The following is a 22,122-nucleotide window of genomic DNA, read 5'->3' as shown; positions in this document are numbered from 1 at the left end:
ACCTGTGTCTATCTCTGCTTCCTGACTGCAGATGCAATGTGACCAGATACCTTGAGCTCTTGCAGCATGATACCTCAGTATGATGTGCCTACACAGTATGAGCCCAGGCCACCCTTCCTTATGCTGCTCTTGTCAGGTTTTATCATAGCAACAAAAACAGCAGCAGGCACTGCTGGCTCACTTCAAGGCTCGGTTCTCAGGGACCTGCATGGAGACCTCCTGACTGTACGTGGTCATCTCAAACACACTGCTATAGGATGTGCTGTTCAACACTCTAACAGAAGGAGTGAATCACGTAAGAGCAGCATCCCCCGTCTGTGCCTGCCTGCCTGCCTGGAGAGGGTGCTCTCCATAGAGCACGGCTTTTCTACTTCTATTTAGTTATAACTGAAGGTCAGGGTTAGCCAAGTCCACAGCATTGAGAGAGAAAGCAAGGCTGTAAAACAAAGAGGACTCACGGAAGCCTTGCACCCAAGGCCATTCCTTTTTCAGACTGTCTGTGAGCCCACGTTATCCTCATTTAACACAATCATTTTATCTCTGCTCTTAGCTCTCTTCCTCCCACCAAGTACTCCATACCTACCCGACTGACGTTAGTGGGACTATGGAGTGGGCGCTATCAGAACCTAAGCATCATAGCTTCTTAAGGCATTTCACCTTTTTTTTTTTTTTTTTTTTTTTTTTGAGATAGGGTTGCACAATTTGCCCTGGCTGTCCTAGAACTCACTATGTAGAGCATGTTGGTCTGGAACTCAGAGATCTGCCTCCTCTGCCTCCCAAGTGCTGGGATTAAAGGCATGTTCCACCATGTGCCCAGCTTTTAACTTTTAACTTTTAACCAACATTTCAGAAGATTAAAAAGGCCCTCAATTTATGATCCCAACCCTCCCCTCATGGCTTAATCCCCACCTTCTCTCCCCCTTTCCTCTGACCTGCTATATACATATATACACACACTGGAAGTACACAATGCAACCCTGGTTCTAAAAATCTGAAAATACAGTATTTAAGCCATGACAGAGCATAATTCCTCCTGTTCTCACAGAGGTGGGATGGCCTTGAACTCACAAATCACCAGTCTCTTAGCCAAATGTTCCCTATTCTTTGGCTACATTCTCAGGATGGCTTTGCCCTGTAAAGACTTAGATGCCAGGCCTGCCCTCTCTCTCAGCAGACTGGCTTCCTCAGCACTCTGGTGAGCCTGTGTGTGCTTCAGTAAGAAGTGGCTAATGAAGAGCTTCAGGCCTTCTCGCAGCATGCCCAGCTTTGGGTTGTCAGACACTCTGAAAGGAAATTGGAGACACAGGTCAGGGAGAAGCTTGTCTTTGAGATCTTAGTGCCTGGTGCCTCAAGAAGCAAGACAAAACCTACTTTTAGGCATTTGTTTGTTTGTTTGTTTGTTTGTTTGAATGATTGTATAAAACCCAGGGTCTTGTAAGATAGGCAAGTGTCTGCTACTGAGATATTCCAACCCTGTGGCTTGCTTATTGAAGAAAATCTCTGTATTTTTAGGCAAAGCCTAGCTATTGTGTCTAAGCTGGCCTTGAACTCCTGTACTCAAAGAATCATGGTTGGCTCAGCCTCTAGAAAAGGTGTAACCACAAGAATGTTACTATACCTGGCCTCTTTTTTTAAAAGGAGAGGGTGGCATCAACTTTTTGATCCTACTGCCTCAGTCTGTGGGGTGCCAGGATTACTGGCATATGCTGCCATAACTGGTCGCACCCAGAATCAATCCATCCATCCATCCATCCATCCATCCATCCATCCATCCATCCATCCATCTATCTGATTTGTGGTTCTGCTTTTTTCTGAGACAAGGTTTCTCTGTGCCCTGGCTGTCTGGAACTTGATGCTCTGTAGCCCAGGCTGGCCTCAAACTTGTGATTCACCTGCCTAATGCCTCTTGAGTGCTGGGATTAAAGGTGTGTGCTACCACCCAGCTCCAGCTTCTTTCAAAGTATATTCTCTGTTAAGAACTTTTGTCAGGTGTGGTGGCGCTTGTCTTTAACCCTAGCACTGGTGAGGCAGAGGCAAAGGCAGGTAGATCCATGAGTTCAAGGCCAGCCTGGTCTTCATAGCAAGGCCCATGCCAGCCAGGGATATATAGTGTGACCTGTCTCAAAAACAACAACAACAACAAAAACAAAATAAAAATTCCTTTTTTTTTGAAACAGGGTCTCACTCCGAATCTTAGTCTGGCTTAAAATTCACTGGGTATGCCAGACTGGCCTTGAGCTTGTAGCAGTCTTGCCTTTCTTCAATCTAGTGCATAAACATTATACCTTAGAATTAGGACTAAAATTGTGTACTAGACATAAACCTGGTTTTATAAACCAGCCACAGTGAAATGGGAGTGATCTCCCTGCCTTTTTCCTATGTCCAATCAGGGAACACTAGGCACATACCTTGAAAAAATTACAGCCAGGTCATCATCTTCTGTTTCCATCAACAGCGAAGTCAACACTCTCCGTAGGAAGTGAACTCTGGGTTTATCCAACTCACTGAATTCAACTACCTAAGGGTCAGGAGACAGGAAAGCATCATCATGCTGGTTCAGTTCTACCATGGTCTGTGGCCCTTCCTGCTCTCTACAGCACTGGCTGTCAGAAGCCAACTGCTCACAATGAATGACACAGACAAGGTGGGCTGGTCCCCAGGCTGTGAGCTACAATGCAGTGGTGATCACAGATACAAAGTATATACACTCTAAACCCAGGGTTGGAGTCCTCTGTCCTTTAAAGTAGTTACTCTTTCGTTACAACTCCACAGAGAATTAGGTTAGCACACACATGCATATGTGCTTCCTAGAAAGCTGAGCAAAACATCTCATTTTAAGCAGTAGGATAAATACAATATACCTAGATAACCACAGACACCAACATGGAGAAAACACAAACTCAGGCTGAATTTGAAGAGAGCTTCATAGTATGCTTTCTTGAACACTTTGGGCTTTTCCTCCTCCAACACATCCCACCACAAAGGTTGTTTTGTCTTGTGTCTGACCTCCATGGCAGCTTAAATGGCATAGTCATTCTTCCTTCTCTTCTCCAGCTACTGAGGGTTTTTAGAGCTTGCCTGTAGCTTTTCCTTTTTAAAATGCTAATAAACTGACCTTCATCTTATTTGGAAGAAAAAAAGAAAAAAGAAAAGCTGCACGAAGACAGGGTGTGGTGACAAGGCTCTGCCCAGAGAGGCCTGAGCAGTGCTCACTACGCTCTGCTTGCAGATACAGGAACAGGTAAAAGCCTAAGAACAGGATAAATACTATATTAAAGAGTAGCTTCTCTGGGAAGAGCTGAGGGGTATAAGGCCCAGGAACAAGGTCAGGGATGTGCTCTGTGAGGGCTACTCCTAGGTGTCAACCTGACTACATCTGGGATTAACTAAAATTCCAAAATGGAGGGTTCACCTGTAAGTTTTTTTTTTTTTTTTTTTTTTTTTTTTTTTTTTTTTTTTTTTTTGAGACAGGGTTTCTCTGTGTAGTCCTGGCTATCCTGGAACTCACTCTGTAGACCAGGCTGGCCTTGAACTCAGAAATCCGCCTGCCTCTGCCTCCCAAGTGCTGGGATTAAAGGTGTGCGCCTTGACTACACCTTTTGTTCAAAGCCTATGTTAGGACAAGAAAGGAGGGATCTTCTGTTTTTTGCCTTCTTGCCCTGCTTGCGAGCAAGTCCATTCCTTCACTGGTATTAGAAGCTGCTTCTTTGGGATTCCAGTGTATACTAAGACCAGCTGAGACACCCAGTCTTGTGGACTGAGCAGTTGCTGGTTCCTGGACATTTTGTCCACATACAGGCACTGTTTGATTAGCTGGGCTGCAGCCTGTAAGTCATTCTAACAAATCCCCTTTCTATATATCGATTCATTCGTTAGTCTGTTACTCTGGAGAACCCTAATATAAGCCCTACCACACACAACTGGCTCCTGCCCAGTTCATGGTCACCAGGAAATTGTGAGCAAACTTTGATGAAAGGCAGGAAGGTCAAATGCATAGGATGCTGCCCTGCAGACCAGCAACGTCACAGAAGGACACGGAACCTAGTTAGCATCTTGCCTTGTCTCTGTTGTTTATCTCCTTTAGTCTTGTCAAAAGGTCAGGAATCCACAACTCCTGTGCTTCACTGTATACTAGTGTCTCAAGGCTTTGAAGTGCAGGGGTGGTGAACTACAGCCTTATGGTATTTTGCAGTGAAGAGAGATTCATAATTGCATCTTTATAAAGAAAGTCTGTCCTGGCTAGTTTTATGTCAACTTCACATAAGCTAGAGTCATCTGAGGGGAGGGACGCTCAACTGAGAAATGTCCCCGTAAGATAGACTGTAGTGCCTATCTCAAGAAAACAGATGGGCTGTAGTGACTGATGGAGGAGGGCTGAGCTCACTGTGGGCGGGGCCATCTTAGGTTGGTGTCCTGGGCTAAGAAAGCAGCCTGAGCAGAGTACCTTCAGGGCCTCTGCATCATGTCCTGCCTCCAAGTTCCTGCCCTGACTTCCCTTGGTGATGGACTGTTACCTGGAAATAGAAGTGAAATTAACCCCGTTCTCCTCAAGTTGCTTTTAGTCATTTTGTTTTATCACAGCAATAGTAACCCTGAAAACAAAGCTCTACTTCAGTCTATGCTCCTAAATGAGCTGTGACCTCAGCAATGCAGCCGCCCCCCCAAATAAATGTAAAGCAGAACAAAACAAAACAAATCCAAACCTGTAATTGGATAGTAATTCTCTAAGTACATATATAGAATGTGTTGACAATATTTTCTGTGATGGCTATTATAATGAAAACACTTCATAGCTGGTGTGTATGTGAACTTGCCTTTAATCTCAGCACCTGGGAGGCAGAGGCAGGCAGATCTCTGAGTTCAAAGCCAGCCTGGTCTACAGAGCGAGTTCCAGGACAGCCAAGGCTACACAGAGAAACCCTGTCACCCCCAGCAAAACCCTCAAATTTCAGAATCTCAGAAAATGCACTTTAAAATATACCAAATACAATAACTTATACTGTCTTAAGCTGCTTATACTCATTAATTTCTTGCATTCTACATACCTTTAGAACAGAAAGTGGAAGTGACTTTGTCTTCAACAAGTGTGCCAGCAGATGAACCAGATTTGAGAACTTAGTGTCTGGCAAATTTTCTAAGTCCCGGAATTTGTCCCATATGCTGAACTGGAGAGTCATCTGGTTAACAGTGAAGAAGAAAAAGGTTAAAACGCAAGAAATCACTGCAACACTCACCAGAATGGACTTTAAAGGTACTACTTCTTAGTCATTCGTCAATAACCCAGTTCCTGGGAATAGGAACAACTTCACTGTCTCTTTCTTCCTGACACCATCATAGAAGTCCCTTTTGAAGTCTTGTCCCACACGTCAACACACAGCTTTGAAGAAAGGTTGTTAGTGCCTTAAAACACTAGAGGGATGCATCCAGCCAGAAGGCCACAATTGTTCCAGTCGTGACAAACAAGCTGCCTTGGGCTGGATCCTTGTTACCTTGCCCCACTGTCCCATCTTCTCTCCAATGCAGTAGGCCTGGCTGCTAGCATGGACACGACCCATGGTGGGGACATGGAACTCCTGGTAATGAGCCAGGCAGATGTACTGGTGGTCTTACAAGTTACCTGGAATCTCCTTTCATAGCCACAGAACTTGCTAGCCAGGAAAGCATAGAAAGGGTTGTAGGTTTTCTCTTGCAGGCAGCAATCCATGAGGATATGAACTATCTCTCTCTCCTGCTGGTCCTTCAGCCCAAGCCTGCAGACAAACAGCCAGAGTAAGAATATATTTTTTCAATTTTTTTTTAACATCTTATCAATTCTTTGTGAATTTCATATCATGTACCCCAATCCCATTCATTTCCTCACCCCTTTGTACCCGCCCTTGCAATCGCCCCTCCAAAAGAAAAGAAGATAGAATTCAAACAAACACACCATCTTGTGGTGGGGGCTGCAGTGTGTCATGGCCTGTCACACACTATATAACCTTTTGTGCAAACACCTTTACTTGCAAATATTCATTGCAACATGCTGTGCCATTGGTCTGGTTCAAGGTCTTTGGCTTCTGCTATACTATCAATATTGGGTCCTCACCAGAAGTCCTCTTAGATAATCTGTTGTTGCCCTGTGTCATGAAGCTCCTGCAGCTTTGGATCTGTAGGACTGGCCCCTTCATGTGCTCCAGCCATTCACAGATGGGGTAGACGTTGGAGCAGGCCGATTCAAAGCCCTGCCCCTGGGCCTGGAAGGTAGCTGAGTTGGTCAGCCCACCAGCTCTCCTATGCCCCAAACCACCAGGGCAAGCTCTCAGCATTGCTCTGGCTAGCTCACCCAATGAACCAGCTGGCAAGGGGCAGGGGCAGCTGTCCTGTTCTTATGTCCTTGGGGCTGACTTAGTCACTAGGATCAACTCTACTGTGCTGCCCAGGTGAGGTGCAGGGCCTACTCTTCAGAGTGCTGAGGCCTGTAAGGGGGCAGGGCCAGCTTCCTGCCTGGTGCAGATGCTGAGGGGTGAGTGGTGGGGTCTGCTTTCAATTTTTATGGCAAAATCAGCTCCTCCCTGTCTGAGGAGTCCAGTGGCAAACAAGCTGATCAAGATGATGGCAGCAGCCATATATTGGGCCATAGTCCTGTTTTGTTCCTAGGTTCTTTGGGCCTCGGTTTTTTTCAATAACACGGCCTAATGTGTAAGACACAACACAAATCCCAAGTTGTATACTAGTTACAAAGCTGAGGACTAGTTTATATTGTTATGCAGATGTGGAGCTCAAGAACAGTTGAGCTGTATAGGGAAACCTGTCTCAAACCCCCAAAATACACCTTCTCCAGGTAAAACTCACAGCAAAATCACAGCCCTGTGAGTGTGGACAGTCCCAGTGTCTGGAAGCAACCACCACAGTGGAAACACAGGAAGTTCCACAGCTGCTAAACCGCCTTCCTTTCTTTGCAGCACATACTCTCCTTGAAACAGAGGTCACCAAGGATGTATTTTCTGAGCCTCTAAGGCTGCTATATAAACATGTCAAACAGTCATGAAGTCAAGACTGACCCCTTGTTCTGGGCAGAGAATCCTTTAGAACCACCCGTGCTGGTGTGGGCCTTGGTGCTTAGTTTTCTGTAGAGCTGACTGACAAGTATCCCAGGCACCAAGAGGACCCATAACTGGTTTCTACCCAACAGCGAAAGAACATACAGCCTTTGAGTTTTTGGCAATTAAAAGCAACTGATTCGTCTTTTTTCCTCCTTGTGATGGCACGGGGGAGGCATATTAAGAGTAGAATCAACTGCCCTGTGACATGTTAGGCAAACCTTCTGCCACTGAGCCATGTCCCTAGCCCCAACTGACTGTCCTCTGACTCCAATGGCTAGAGACAAAGGCTCTAGACTTAGGCGAAAACAGCAACTTTGCTGCCACATTCCCCCCACAACTTCCCCAAACAACAAACAAACCCCAACAGAAGCAGCAGGTTGCTCAAGGTGTATGTGGGCCTTCCAAACAACCAGTTTCATTTCAGCTGTACTAATCAATCCATGGGGTTACATATCCCCAAGAACAGACAGTGATTAAACAAAACAAAACAAAACAAATCTGCAATGCTGGAATGCTGGACTCCAGGGTCTCATCTCACACTGTTGAGTTATAGTCCCAGCTTGGCTAATGATTTTCACGAACAGAAGTTGGGTGGGCAGGGAGTCGCTGCTAAGTCTGGTATGCCTTTTCTTTGTATCTTAGTTGGCCTGGAAGCATGATTCGCCAGCTTTAGCCTCGTAAGTGCTAGGGTAACAGGTTGTATCACCATGCCAGCACTGACTAGGAGACTCAGTGGAACCTACATTCAGCATACAGTAAGGTTTTAGAAACAGAAGCAAGCTTGAGGTTTTCGTATCAAAAAGGCCCGGTTCAGAAACCCAATCATCAGACTTGCAAGTATGTCTAAGTTTGAACCAGATAAAGGAAGAGGTTAATATTCAATTGTTTTAGAAATACTTTGTAAAGTTTACAACTAATTACAGAAAATATATTATAAGTTTTACACCGAGAGTCTGAAAGACAGAGATAACAATTCTCAACAACCAACAACCTTGACAGACTATCAGGTGGCTGGTTACCTAACACAGACAGCCAAACTCTCAAATCTTGGTACTACACAGCAACATTTACCAATGCAACGACTACCAGCAGGGATCAATGTGTTATGAAGGTCACATGGGACCATGTAAGAGGGAAGTAACAGGAAAGACTCAGTAGCTCGAATTATCCAAAAGTGGGGGCTGGAGAGATGGCTTAGCAGTTAAAAGCACTGAGTGCTCTTCCAGAGGTCGAGTTCAATTTCCAGCAACCAGGTGGTGTCTCACAACCATCTGTAACAGGATCTGATGCCCTCTTCTGGTGTGTCTGAAGACAGCAACAGTGTACTCACATATATAAGATACATAATCTTTTTTTTTGTTTTTTTTTTTTTGTTTTTTTTTTTTTTTTTTTTTTGAGACAGGGTTTCTCTGTGTAGCCCTGGCTGTCCTGGAACTCACTCTGTAGACCAGGCTGGCCTCGAACTCAGAAATCCGCCTGCCTCTGCCTCCCAAGTGCTGGGATTAAAGGCGTGCGCCACCATCACCCAGCAAGATAAATAATCTTTAAAAAAAAAAAAAATTATCCAAAAGCTAAAAAGGAGATCAACTTCTGTCACATCCATTGCTTACTTCAGCAGCTTTTCAAAGGCATCCAAGAAGTCCTCACTTGTCATTATAGTGCAGAATATGTTCCTCCTGACGTCAGTGTTCATTCTCTGCTTCCTTGCAAGCTCCAGCATCTTAGAGCTAACCTGAAAAGAGAAAGATCAATGCCCAGACTGTTCCACTATCACAATGAAAGCTGTCTCCTCAGAGACAGGACACTGTTCTAGCATGTGTCTACTTGAATTTCTGAAGAGTACCATTCACATTTGAACACACGTGACTGTAAACTGTGTGTACATGCATACATGTAAACACCGTGTCTGTATTCTTGGACAAATCTGCAAAAGGAAAAAAGCTCAGTGGGAGCCTCCTCAGGAGGTGGGTCAGATCTGTGCATCAGATGAAGACCCAAGTTCACATACAAGCTGCCGCCAGAGCAACACAGCAACTTGGAGCCACCAAGTGAGATGAGGGTTCCCGGGCAGGAAAGACAAGGACACTGGAGTTAGAATTTGAATCCACAGTAGGGCCGAGAACATATACCTCCTGGGAACAACGTATTGCTGAGTCCCAACAACAGCGCCAATCAAATGAGTTTCATTTTCATACCTCTCTCATTCAATTTCTAGATTTTGTCTGAATTGGGGTTGAAACTTTTAAAAACTCTTAAGCAGAGAAACTGAAGGCCGACATGGGCTATTTCTATGAAGCTTCCTGATAATCATGTGTGGTACATTTCAAAAACATTAAGGATTAACAGAGAGCTACTTTAAGCAGAACAGACTTCTGATGCACCAGGGTGCCCATAGCCAGGCAGCCAACAGGGTCTTCATACCGTGCCTCCAAGTGGCTTCTGCAGGTGTGTATGGTGACTGTTGTCAATCATTGGAGTCCCACTCCATGCAGACCCCACAATCCACCAGCGACCAGTTTGCTCTGCATTCAAGATGCCATCCCAGGAGATGCGAAGTTGAGTCTCAGAACCTGAGCTAGCATTTCGAACCTGATTAAAAGAAAAGGCTTCATGAAGTGTTTCAGCTGATTCCCACCTGCACTTCTGTCATGATTTGTTTGACAATGGCAGTTCTGGTGTATGACTGTGGCAATGAGTCACAGACAACTGATTGGAAAAATGCCAGAAAGAGCCATCACCTCTCAGTGTTCTGTGTGTGAAGTCTATGGGTTCACCATTCAAATGTGTGTGACCTGGGATCTATATCAATGATACACTATGTGACTGAAGACTCAGAATGACCATGGTGACCATCTTGTGCTGTCAAGACTACAGGTTGAACACTTGAGGAGAGGTTCCTGGTTCTAGGTGGGGCCTGGTCTTCTGAGTACTAACAGAGGAAGCCATCATATAGCCTGAGTTTAGCACCTTGGGAGAGAGTCATACTGGGTACTTAACTAATTTGATGGAATCATCACTACTGATGTACAGTCCCCTCCTCCCTCCTATCACTGCTGCTGCTGCTGCTTCTCTTGGTCCTCCTCTTCCTTCTCCCCCTCCTTTCCCTCTTCTTGGTTTTTCGAGACAGGGTTTCTCTGTGCAGCCTTGGCTGTTCTGGAACTCACTCTGTAGACCAGGTTGGCCTTGAACTCAGAGATCCACCTTGCTTCTGCCTCCCAGGGCTGGGCTTAAAGGTATATGCCACTCATATATAGCAGATGTGCAGCTTGGTCTTCATGTAGGTCCCCCAACAATTGGAGCAGGGGCTGTCCCTGAATCTGCTGACTGCCCGTGGATCCTGTTTCCCTGAAACACTTTGTCTGGCCTCGGTGGGAGAGGATGCGCCTAGTCCTGCAGTGACTTGATGTGCTAGGGTGGGGTGATACCCAGGGGACGGCTCTCCCACTTCTCAGAGAAGGGAATGGGGCAATGGGGAAGGAACTGTGTGAGAAGGGACCTCGAGGAAGAGGGGGCTACAATCGGAATGTAAAGTGAATAAATAAATGAGAAGAAAGAGGTACATGCCCATTACCAACTGGCCAGATGTACAGTTTCTAAGACATGTGCTGAACATAGCCTGAACCATCATCACAATGGGTCCATAATGGCATGGAGGTTCAGGAAAAAACAGAATAGGGTGTCACCCACCAGAGTTCTCTGTAACTTCTTCAGTTTCTCCACAGGCTCAGGATTATAGCCAGGGATTTTACGCATGTCATTGTTCTTCAAAGCCAGCATTGTTTCCAACATAAACCGTACCTTAAGGAAAAGAAATTCATGCAAACTCATCACTAACAGTCACTAATGATTAAGCCTGGTAAGAAATACATCACAGCTGAAGCAGAGGGGCACCACTTATGAGAACACTGACAGCTGGAGGCAGTCTCTGTGATCTTCAACACTGCAGTCAGGGATACAGTTTTTAGAACAGTAGAGTCTCAAACCTCAGCACTATCCACAGGTCTTCCCTCCTCTACTCCCACAATCTCAGTCCTGGTATGAGAGTGACTCAGTATCCTTCATGGCAAACCCTCCCTCAAGACTTAATCTAGATGCCAACTTGACTATTCAGAAGTAGGGTCATCTTCCCCTTACAGTCTCACCTCTTGCAAACTCCAATCGCATGAAAAGTTACTTCTGACTTCTAAGGCTACATCCACTGCCACCACACTTACACATGCTACTTTTGTTTCAAGATTCCTGAAGCCGTTCCCTGCTCTGGCCACTTCCCATCATTCTACACTGGGGTCAAAGTGGCCAGCAAAGTACAGGATCTGCCAACCATCTGTGCAGATTTTCCTCTACCCAAGGAAAAAAGCCTGGCTCCCTGGGCCCATTTGTGAGGCTTTGGACCTGGCCTATCTTCTCTCTGGCAAAGGCCCTAGGTTCCCACACTGGTGCTCTTCAATAGATCACTTTCTCCTTTCTTTTTGAGGGCCTTTCAGGTGCACCTCATGTGAGGCAGGACCTATTTTACAGAAGGGAAACTGGCTGGTAAGACCCACATCTCTGATGCTCGGGCAGCAGTGCCACACAGCTGACCCAGGCTGACACCCAAGCCTCTGGGAAACAACTTCCCAGAGGGAAAACAAATTCATTATAATCATGAAATATGTATGAGTTCTTAATGAAGAAACAAGGTTCAAGCAGGGTATGGTGGTACACACATGTAACCCCAGCACTCAGACGAGGATCATAAGTTTGAGGCTAGCCTGGGCTACATAATGAGACTCCATCTCAAAAATTCATGGAAACAAAAACAAACCCCCCCGAACCAAGGTCAGTTTGCAGACTAAGGACAAAGCCACAGTAGCAGATAAGGCAAAAGAAAACAGAGAGCATTAGGGCACAAACACTAGTGTTCAGACACTCATTTACATTCTGTCATCTGTGCTCCATGGACTCAGCAGTTCAAGCAGCACTCCTACCCTGTTCTGGTCCTGAAACTTGCTGCCTGCACCACTGGCCTGGGCCTGGGCTTCTGTGATCAGTTCCTTAAGTGACAAGGCGTCATCTTTCCTCAATGCAAAGCCCACAGTTTTCAGCATCAACAGGATCAGCTCAATGTCTTTTTCCGTAAAAGTTCCAACAAGCTTCTTTAAAATGTCAAAGATGAGGAGAGACTGCACCACGTGGAAGTTGTACAAATGGGCAATCATGGTAAAGAGGTTGTCCAGTTCTTTCCCCTCACCTCCATCTCTATAGACAGCATCAAACCTCTTCACCACAGCTTCAAGGAAGCAAGCACCAACCTGAAGGAGGTAGAAGAAACATCATGTCACTCTGGGACCCGCCTTGAAAACTGCCACGTAAATACAGATGGGGTAAGAACTCCAGCAGGGGCGCTGGTAACTAAGAATGTAGCTTCACGTATGGATGAGAAGATTCTAGATAGCAAATACAGTACTGAGTGCTTGCCTCGACATGCAAATCTTTTCTGTAAAGATACTTTCATTTCTTTAGAATCAACAACAAAGTGGTTTTTAGCCAGACATTACTGTGACTCCCTGGAAAAATTTCTTTAAAAACTGTGCCAGTGAGATGGCTTGGCATAAGGGAGCTCGTTTCCCACCTGACAACCTGAGTTATGTCAGAATCTGTAAAGATGATAACCAGGGGAAAGCACCAGGCCAAGAACTAGCAGAGGCCTGATGAAGTCGGACAAGGCCACTATGGTAGTCCTTTTGTTGTCTGGAAGAACAAGGCCAGGGCATGAACCTGTGGTTGTTCTAACAAAGGCAGTATATCCTGAAAGTAGAAATTGCAGTGACTGACCCTCCTGCTGGCAGCATTATCTGGTGACTATTTTCTTTTGCAGGACATCCAGCTGGAGATGAGTGAGGAAACTGTAATAGGGGAAGAAAGGGCTGCTCACACAGTGATGTGGGACAAACTGGCAGGGAAGTATCACTGGGTGTGATTCCCAGCATTTTGTCTGGGTCTCCAGGAACTAGACACGGGTAAGTAGGTTGTGGGCAGGTGGTCAAAACCTGGTTCAGTGTCAGTGGACATGTGTAGAGTTACTGTAAAATTCAGATTATGTATGACACATAGACAAAGGAGGACTGATGAGATCCACAGTCAGCTTAGAGTTTAATGGGCAGGTCCACACAGGATTGTTAGACTGCAAAACAATGAAGCTAAAGAGTCCAGAAAGAGACAAGAGACTGGCAATACTGATTTCCAGAAGCCTTAAAACTAAAGACTTGAGGCTTGATTCCCAGTTCATGTTTTCTCGTTTTAGAAAAAACTAAGAACACCCTCACACAGCAGTTTGTCATCTCATGCTCATGTTCTGTGTTAACAAAGACAGGATCTTCAGAGAGTAAGAAATATTGAGACACTAATTCAGTATGTTTTTTAGCCCATAAACAGGCCTAAATTTAAATTCCATTATTTCTTTAACATTAAACATACTAGTATAACTTAGGAATATGAACAAATACCATGCTGTTAATACCGACTCTGAGAAGTGAAGTTCAGCACAAATCTGCAAAGGCCTGAGTGTTAAGTGCTTGAGGGAAGGCACACAGTAGCTGACAACACCTTTAACATTTTTTTTCCTTCCGTGAGTTCCTGGGAGCCTTTTCTCAGCACAGTTTAATGGAAAGCAGCATCCTGAGAGCACAGTGTATCTGGCACAAGCTTTAGTGACTGTCATTACCTAAAGTACTATAATGACTTCCCCTTGAACAAGTCATCTCACTGTCCTTCATGCAATTAGCAAAGGCTTCAATGGGAAGTAGGACCAATCATTTCAGGTTTTCAAATCAAGTGAATTCCTGATGTGCTGTGGTGGTCACATCTATGACTTTTAAAATAACTCACTGAAATGCCGTTTACATTAAAATCACTTTGATTAAGTCTGCTGAACTGTCCTAGTGTGGTATAGGATGGGGGAAGTACCACAGCAGCCACAGAACAGTGTCAATTACTGTGATTATGGGGCACAAGGAAAGCTGTCCAGGGCATCCATTACGTTTTGTAATGGCAGGAAAATGAACTCAGACATTCACATGTAAAAATAAGCATAGCCCTTGGCGGGGCAGGGTGGGGAGATGAGCACAGAAGCACAATTTCTGAGGTAGCCAGGGCAGATCTTACACGGCAGGGCTTTTGAGGTAGCTGGGCCACTTTGTCCTCTGTCCTTAGCCTCCCAAGGCTTTCACTTCTCAACCTCACTGACTCCCAGGCTAGAATATCATTCCAGATGACATAGTTAGGATACGGAGAAAAGGTGCAGGCATACCTCTATTCCGACCGTGTGGTGGAGGATGCTGACTAAGAAGACATGCTCCATCATCAGCCTGCTGGGCATGGCTGAGGCAGTGACACAGGCATCCATGAGGGCAGCTGTCAGGGTATCGTTCATGTGCTTCCTGCTGTGGGTCATGTACAGCTCCGTTAGCTGCCCACTTATAGAAGCCATGTTTGGCTCACTCAACCTGCAGCGAAATGTGAACAAAGTGTTACCAGCACATTCTATTTATGTGCATTTTTGAACCAGAAACCACTCTGACTTTGCCACAAAAACCTAGTGCATACTGCTCATAACACACTCTAGAATCCTGAAATACCAGTTATCTTTTACATAATAATTGAAATAATAACAGATGTCTTTTAGTACAGCATGGCCACTGAAGCATACCCTGGGGTCCTCCCTCAGTCTGGACATATGCCCACAGATAGCTGATCTAATACCCCACAGAGGCAGAGATTACTCCTAGGTGGTGAGTTAAGGAAAAAACTTGAACTTGTTTCATCTCTTGGATGACACACTCAGTTCCTATTAAGTCCATTGTGTACCTGTGCTTAAAACTGAACCTGCTGTCAAAATAACAGGTAATGGCAAAGTCACAGGATATCATGGGCTTTAATTAAAAAGAAATAAAAAGCACAGAGGAGAGAAAAGGAGATGTGACAGAACAGCCATGCATCTTGATGTCAGTAGCAGTCACCTAAATCTTCAGGCAACAAAACTGCATAGGATCAGTCTCAATCTCTCTCTTCCTTCTGAGTCCTGGGATTATAGGCAAGTACCACCACCTCTAGTTTATGTGGTCTGGCAAGCAAGGGAAGGCTTCAGGCTTTGTGCATGTTAAATGAATACTCTACCAACTTAGCCATACCACCAGCTCGATCTCTCTGTTTTGCTTTTAACTGTAGCCTAGCCTGAGAGTGATCCCTCTAAAGACCTCCCTACACTGTCTTTGTAATTCTCAGTCATCTACAATAACAAGTTAAGCAACAACAACAACAAAAAAACAATACATATTTGAAATCTGACAAAACTGAATGAGGTGCTGGAGGACAGGACAGTGGTCATCTTTGGGGCTTGGAAGAGGGACATGAAAGAAGTGAAGAAGGCTTGAGATAAGTGATTCCAGTTCATTTGTTAAGACTAGTGAGCCAACAAGGAAAGGTAAGTGACAAATTCCCACCCACGTGGCTTCCAATGAACCTTCTGATGCTTTATTCTTAAAATGGACAATTAAACAAAAACACAGATGGTGACTCAAGGGCTGAGGACCCTGTTTACCACTAGATGAATTCACTTCTGCAGGCCAGACCTGCAGACTTTAGCCAGGTCGCTCCTAGGAGGACACAGAGTCATGCCCTGTTCCTTTCTGCTTCTCAGAATGACTCCGTGGACTGTCTTCAAACACATAAAAGGCAATATCAAACAGCTGGGCATTCTACCTCTTCAAGTTTAAGTGCAGTTATGTCACACCAAGAACAAGGATCAAAAGCATTGTGTGGTCCTAGTCCCATCATTTGCTTTCCATCGTCATTACAGCTACGTGATTGTACGTCATATTTCTGTGAGGTTACCTGTTAATTAGGCCTTTAACATGTTTCTTGAGCCTGTCTAGCTCTTCTTTCTTGTGGACATCTACTGTCTCCTCACTCCTCAACCAAGGAGGGATGTACTTTTCACCACTTTCAACACAGTGACTGTCCTTGAAAACAGGAATAAAATTGCAAACAAAAATTTACAGTGGAAAATCCGTTTGTTGATGTTGTTACTTACTCCAAACACTAAACTCATGAGAACTTAGAGCAGCTATCAATACAGGGTGAAGTGAAGCTCTGAATGACTAGAATGGCCTGGGTTAGCCTGTCTCTCAGCAGGCTGTGCCTGCCACCGTGTTAGTGCTAATACTGTTCTGTACTCTGCCCCCTCACTCCATTTGGAATGACAACTGAGAGGTCCCACAGGTTATTTGTGCCATACCTGATGGTCTATGTCATCTTCGGAAGAACTTTCCCTCTTTTCTACAACTTCTGCAAAACGCACTTTCTTATTCCCTTTATTTCCTCGCGGCTCACTTTCTGCTTCTCCTTCCCTTTGCGAATTTACATCTTCCTGATCCTCCTGCTGCACTTGCCAGTCTGGGTCCTCCTCACTTTCTTCAGGATTGCTCTCTAGGTCACTCTCCAGGACTGTCTGTCCGGGTTCCACCTTTTCTTCCTCCTCTTCCTCGCTGCTTTCGTACAGGCCGCCGCTTTTCCCACATCCCAGGGCCCCCAGGATGTAGTCCAGACCGTCGCGCGCGAAGCTGAGCGGCACCGAGCTACCATCGCCCTTCTTCTTACGCTTGTGGAGGCCGAGGCATCGTTCCAGCTTTCGGATCTCTCGGTCCTCCTCCTCGTTGGCCGCTAGAAGTGCTCGCTTCCGGGCAGTGGCGGTGGCGGGACCAGGCTTTCCGGGAGCACCTTTAGCCTTGGCCCGAGTTGAAGTCACCGTGGCCTTGGGGCAGGAACTATTGGCCTGAGGCTGGGTCGCCGAGGCCTTAGTGTTAGCGGAGGGAGCACCGGCCTTGGCAGGGGTTGCGGTGGCTTTGGCGGGGGTCGGTCTCATCTCAGCAGGCGGTCGACTCTCCGGGCCACCGTTCAGGCCGACACTCCCATCTTGGTCCCCTAACGCGGAGCCTACTGTCCTCTGCAGGCGCCGCGCTTTCCTCAGGTGTCGCTTCTCCTTACGAAGCTCCTTGCGGCTCTTTCGGCCGCCGGGCCGGGAGCCCGCCACAGCGCTGCGGCTCTCGCAGGCTTCGCTCTCGGAGGTAGCCCGCACGAAGTCCTTCACGGCCAGCCGCAGCCGTTTCAGGGGTCCCTCCCCGCCGCCAGGACCGCGACGGACGCCTCTACGCTTCATGCGAGCCATGCCCGGGCGCTCTACACCACAGCCCGCAGGTCCCAAGTCTACAGACGCCGATGACTTCCGGGATGTTCCGCGGCATCACTTCCGGCAGGGGCGGGACTTCCGGCCACGGGCTTCGGTGGACTAAAAGGTTGAGACTGGTGGGAGGTCCCCTCTGCTGGTCACAGACAGTAATAGAGTCCTTTAAAATCTGAAGCTCGCGTACTTCGTTTTGGGGTGCCCTGAGGAAATCACCCTAGGGATGGCTATACCGTAAATTTTCACACATCCTTACATTTTCGTGCATGCGTGTGTACCCAAGGGAAGGCAGCCAATGCCCCAGCTCCGTTTTTTGTTTTTTTTTTTTTTTTGTTTTTTCTTCTTTGAGATAGTTTCTCAGTCTGTAGCCCAGGCTGACCTTGAACTCTCGGGCTCAAGCAGTCCTCAGCTGAGTGTCCCAACTTTAGGTCCACAGCATTGCGCCTGACTAGTTATTTCCAACATTTTTATATTAGAAATGGTGCTGTAATAAATATCTTTGAATGTAGAGAATTTTATGTTTTAAGGAGCAGAACCTGAAGGGTGATTTCTGAAGAAAAGAATCTGTTTTTTTGTTTGTTTGTTTTTTAGTTTTTTTCCAGACAGGGTTTCTCTGTGTAGCCCTGGCTGTCCTGGAACTCACTCTGTAGACCAGGCTGGCCTTGAACTCAGAAATCCGCCTGCCTCTGCCTCCCAAATGCTGGGATTAAAGGAGTGTGCCTCCACCGCCTGGCTTGTTTTTGTTTTTTGAGACAGCATTTTTCTCACTCTGGCTGTCCTGGAACTCAAGATCTGCCTGCCTCTGCCTTCTGAGTGCTGGGATTAAAGGCATGCGCCACCACCGCCTGGCAAGTCTGTCTTTTTGTAAAATGAATGTGATGATCCTGCTGACCTTATAGGGTATGAATGAAGATTAGGTGGGGTAATGGGTGTGGAGAACTTACCACAATGCTTGATCCATGCTGAATACATGTCCACAGAGTTCTGACAAGGTCACTGTAATGACTATAAGCAACAGTACAGCTCATGTTTGTGTTGCACAGTTTGTGAATATAGGGAAGGTACAGCCTCAGTGCCTTCACCAATGATATCAAAGGAAGAGAGTGACGTCTGTAGAATCCCGTGTGATCCCACGAGAATGGCTTGAAGGTGAATGGGAAAAGGGTGCTGACTAGAGTGGGAGGATAGATCCTGTTTGGAAGAGGAGGAAGTGTGGTGGTTGCTGTACTGGATGGTCTTTTGTAAACTTGACGTAAGCCTGGGTTGTCTGGGTAGAGGGAACCTCTATGGAGAAAACCTTCATCAGACTGGCCTGTAGGCAAATCTTTAAGGCTTCTTCTTCTTGTTGTTGTTGTTGTTAATTATTGGTTTAAGAAGGTCTGCCCCGCTGTGGGTGGTACCACTCCTGCCCAAGTGATCAGGGAGAGGTGTAGGAAGTATCAGTGTAATAGTTTGTGACTCCTGGGAAAGGGCCATGGACTCAATCAAATTAGATCTATTGATCATTTGCTAGCAGGGTGAACATCTCTGAGCCATATTTGAGATTGTTTTGAAGAATGGGTATGAGAAAGGTTTTTTAAAAGGCAAAAACCTGCCGGGCAGTGGTGGCGCACGCCTTTAATCCCAGCACTTGGGAGGCAGAGGCAGGTGGATTTCTGAGTTCGAGGCCAGCCTGGTCTACAGAGTGAGTTCCAGGACAGCCAGGGCTATACAGAGAAACCCTGTCTGGAAAAACCAAAAAGAAAAAAAAAAAAAAAAGAAAAAGAAAAAAAAAGGCAAAAACCATAAGAACTTCAATATTTATGGAAGCAAGCAAAAACTGGACTGTCCTGCCTACTTAGGTGGTAAAGGCAACTCAAAACCATCTTTAGGTATTTGTGTAAGAAGTTACAGAAGCAAAAAAAAGAGCAGTTAGACCATAACAAATAGATAGTCATGGCTGTATGTTTTTTGGGTGGGATTTGGGGTGTGTCACAAAGTCAGGGCTACCAGGAACTTACCATCCAGGGATTGGAGTCACAGACAAATGGCCAGTGGGTACCAAGATGGATGCCTGGCATAAAAATGGAGTTTCTTTAGCCATCACATAGAAATGGTAGCGGAACAGAGCCTGAGAGAGATCCAGCAAACAGTGTTCCTCCACTGTTTCTGCTTCAGTTCCTACCTCCAGGTTCCTAACTTTGAGTTCTTGCCCTAATTTCCCTCAAAGGTGGATGTGATGTGAAAGTGTAAGCTAAATAAAACTTTCCTCCTTAGTTGCTTTTTGATCATAGTGTTTATCACAGTTACAGAAAGCAAACTATTATGGTTACTTGTCATTCTGACAGGATTTACGATAACCTGAGACAGCAAGGCTCTCTTTTAGTTTGTCTATGGGGCCACACCCAGCTGGTTAACTGATGGGAAAATACCCATCCCAGATGTGCTTACATTAATTATCTCATGGGCAGGATCCAGATGAAATGAAAGGGAAAAGGAGAAAGCCACCGGTCACTGGAATGGCCCTTTTCTCTGCTGCTTGGGCAATTGCAGTAGCCATGTGAACATTCTATAACACATGTCCTGTTGACATCATCTGGACCACTCTTCCAGGCCTTTCTTGTCATGATGGACAGAGACTATCTGGATGATCCAAAATAAGTGTCTTCCTCCTCCTCTTCTTCTTCCTCTTCTTCCTTCTCCTCTTCCTCCTCCTTCTCATCCTCTTCTTCTTTATTTAATGTACACGAGTACACTGTAGCTGTCTTCAAACACAGCAGAGGAGGGCATCAGATCCCATTACAAATGGATGTGAGCCACTATGCGGTTGCTGGGAATTGAACTCAGGACATCTGGAAGACCAGTCAGTACTCTTAACCTCTGAGCCATCTCTCCAGCCCCAAGTGTGTTCTTCTATAACTTGCTTCTGTCAGGCATTCTGCCACAGAGACACAAAAGTGATGAATATAGCCTGTTGAGCGACAGATAGAGGATCTGTCTGAAGAAGGGATGTCCTGGCTAGTTTTGTGTCAACTTGACACAAGCTAGAGTCAACTGAAAGGAGGGAACCTCAACTGAGAAAATGCCTTCAGAAGATCCAGCTGTAGGGCATTTGCTTATTAGTGTTTGATGGAGGAGGGTCCAGTCCATTGTGGGTGCTATCATCTCTGGGCTGGTTCTATAAAAAAAAGCAGGCTAAGCAAGCCATGATGAGCAAGCAAGCCAGTCCACAGCTCCCTTCCATGGCCTCTGCATCAGCTCCTGCCCCAAGCTCTGCCTGAGTTCCTGTCCTGACTTTCTTCAGTTGACTATGGGGATATGGAAGTGTATGCCAAATAAACTCTTTCCAGACCAACTTGTCATGGTATTTCAATAGTAACCCTAACTAACACAAAGGGCATGGGGGCCCTGTCTGAAAAAACATTCCGTGGAGGACTTGTCCAGAGGACGAGTTAGATATAAGTTCCACAAAGAGGAAGAAGATACTGGCTCTGTTTGGAGAAGTTAGATGGAGGACTTTCCTGTGATCAGGACCAAAATAATAGATGCTCTGGTTCACCCAATGTGGTATGACTTAGAATTTTGTCATTGTCTTTACATCATGAAGTATCACTTTAAACATGGTTCTTACCTTATGTGGTCAAGCTAGCTACATGGTGCCTCATTGGCTTCTTGGAGAATAAGGATGATGATGATGATGGTGATGATGATGATGATGATGATGATGATGATGATGATGATGATAAGGAGGGGGAGGAGGAGAAGGAGGATGGAAGGAATGTTAGTTTGGAAGATGTTGTAGATTATAATGGAGGAGGCTTGACCATTCTTCTGAAAAAGCCAGATGTCGGCCAATTTTCAAAGAGGTTTTCTTGATACCCTAAGGTGTTGAAAGGATTTTCATGCACAGTGTGTTGGTACAGATGTACGTTAGGTTTGTATCAGGAAACAGTGAGGATCACTTCGCTGAAGTGGAGGGAGGCAGGCACTGGGCAGGAGGACCACAAGACTGGGGCCAGAGCACCTGTCTCCCTTGGTCACTCCCCTGTTTCAGATCTTTAGTAGCTTTGTCTCTAATCTACAAAATCAAATGTCAAGTAGGATTGGAATGAAAAATGAACTCCTCTCAGCCTTGAAGCTCCAATGTGTTAGACAGGGTGCCACCATCCTCTGCTTGCCTGGTCCTAGTCTTCTAGCTTCTCCAGGGTGTGTCCCAACCCATGCTCCTACTTGAGGCAGGTGCTCCACTAGCAGCCCTGCTGTGCTTCTTTGTGATTGGCTATCTCCATGCCACAGTCTGCAGAGAGGAAAGCTCGGCTTCAGTTTTGCTCAGCTTCCACAGTGCAGCCATCCCCACTCCTGGAACACACGAGACATTGAGGTATTTGCTGGGCAAGTGTCCTTGTGAGATGGTAGTACATTTTTGGGTATATTCCCAGGAGTGATATGGCTGGGTCTTGAGGTAGAACGGTTCCCAGTTTTCTGAGAAACTGCCAAATTGATTTCCATAGTGGTCGTACAAGTTTGCACTCCCACCAGCAGTGCAGGAGTGTTGTGCTTGCCCTACGTCCTCACCAGGATGTGCTGTCCCTTGAGTTTTTGATCTTAGCCATTCAGAGTCGAACGAGTTGCCTTTCCCTGGTGACTAAGGACATTGAACATTTCTTTAAGTGCATCGTGACTATTAGAGATTCCTCTGTTAAAAGCTCTCTGTTCAGACCTGCACCCCATTTTTAAATTGTTGATCTTAGTGCTCCAGCCATTGGTGGTTTTTGTTTTGTTTTGTTTTTTAGAAAGTTATCTCCTGTACCAATGAGTTCAAGGCTATTCTCCACTTTCTGT

General features: G+C 45.8%; 1 protein-coding gene across 1 annotated transcript; it reads right to left on the bottom strand.

Annotated features, from left to right (window-relative positions):
• Window positions 1-684: 684 nt before the first annotated feature.
• Window positions 685-17,377, bottom strand: Nom1 (nucleolar protein with MIF4G domain 1). The gene is given in 12 exon segments (XM_034519319.2): window positions 685-1,283; window positions 2,409-2,518; window positions 5,046-5,177; window positions 5,618-5,750; window positions 8,693-8,814; window positions 9,504-9,671; window positions 10,770-10,880; window positions 12,050-12,373; window positions 14,371-14,566; window positions 15,954-16,081; window positions 16,357-17,283; window positions 17,285-17,377. Coding segments are annotated over 12 exon segments (2,604 nt in total). The 5' UTR covers window positions 17,363-17,377; the 3' UTR covers window positions 685-1,108.
• Window positions 17,378-22,122: the final 4,745 nt, after the last annotated feature.

Source organism: Arvicanthis niloticus, chromosome 15, assembly GCF_011762505.2.
Source record: "Arvicanthis niloticus isolate mArvNil1 chromosome 15, mArvNil1.pat.X, whole genome shotgun sequence".
In the NCBI taxonomy this organism is placed as follows: Eukaryota; Metazoa; Chordata; class Mammalia; order Rodentia; family Muridae; genus Arvicanthis; species Arvicanthis niloticus.
Note: the sequence above shows the minus strand (reverse complement) of the source record. Positions and strands in the feature narration are given on the sequence as shown.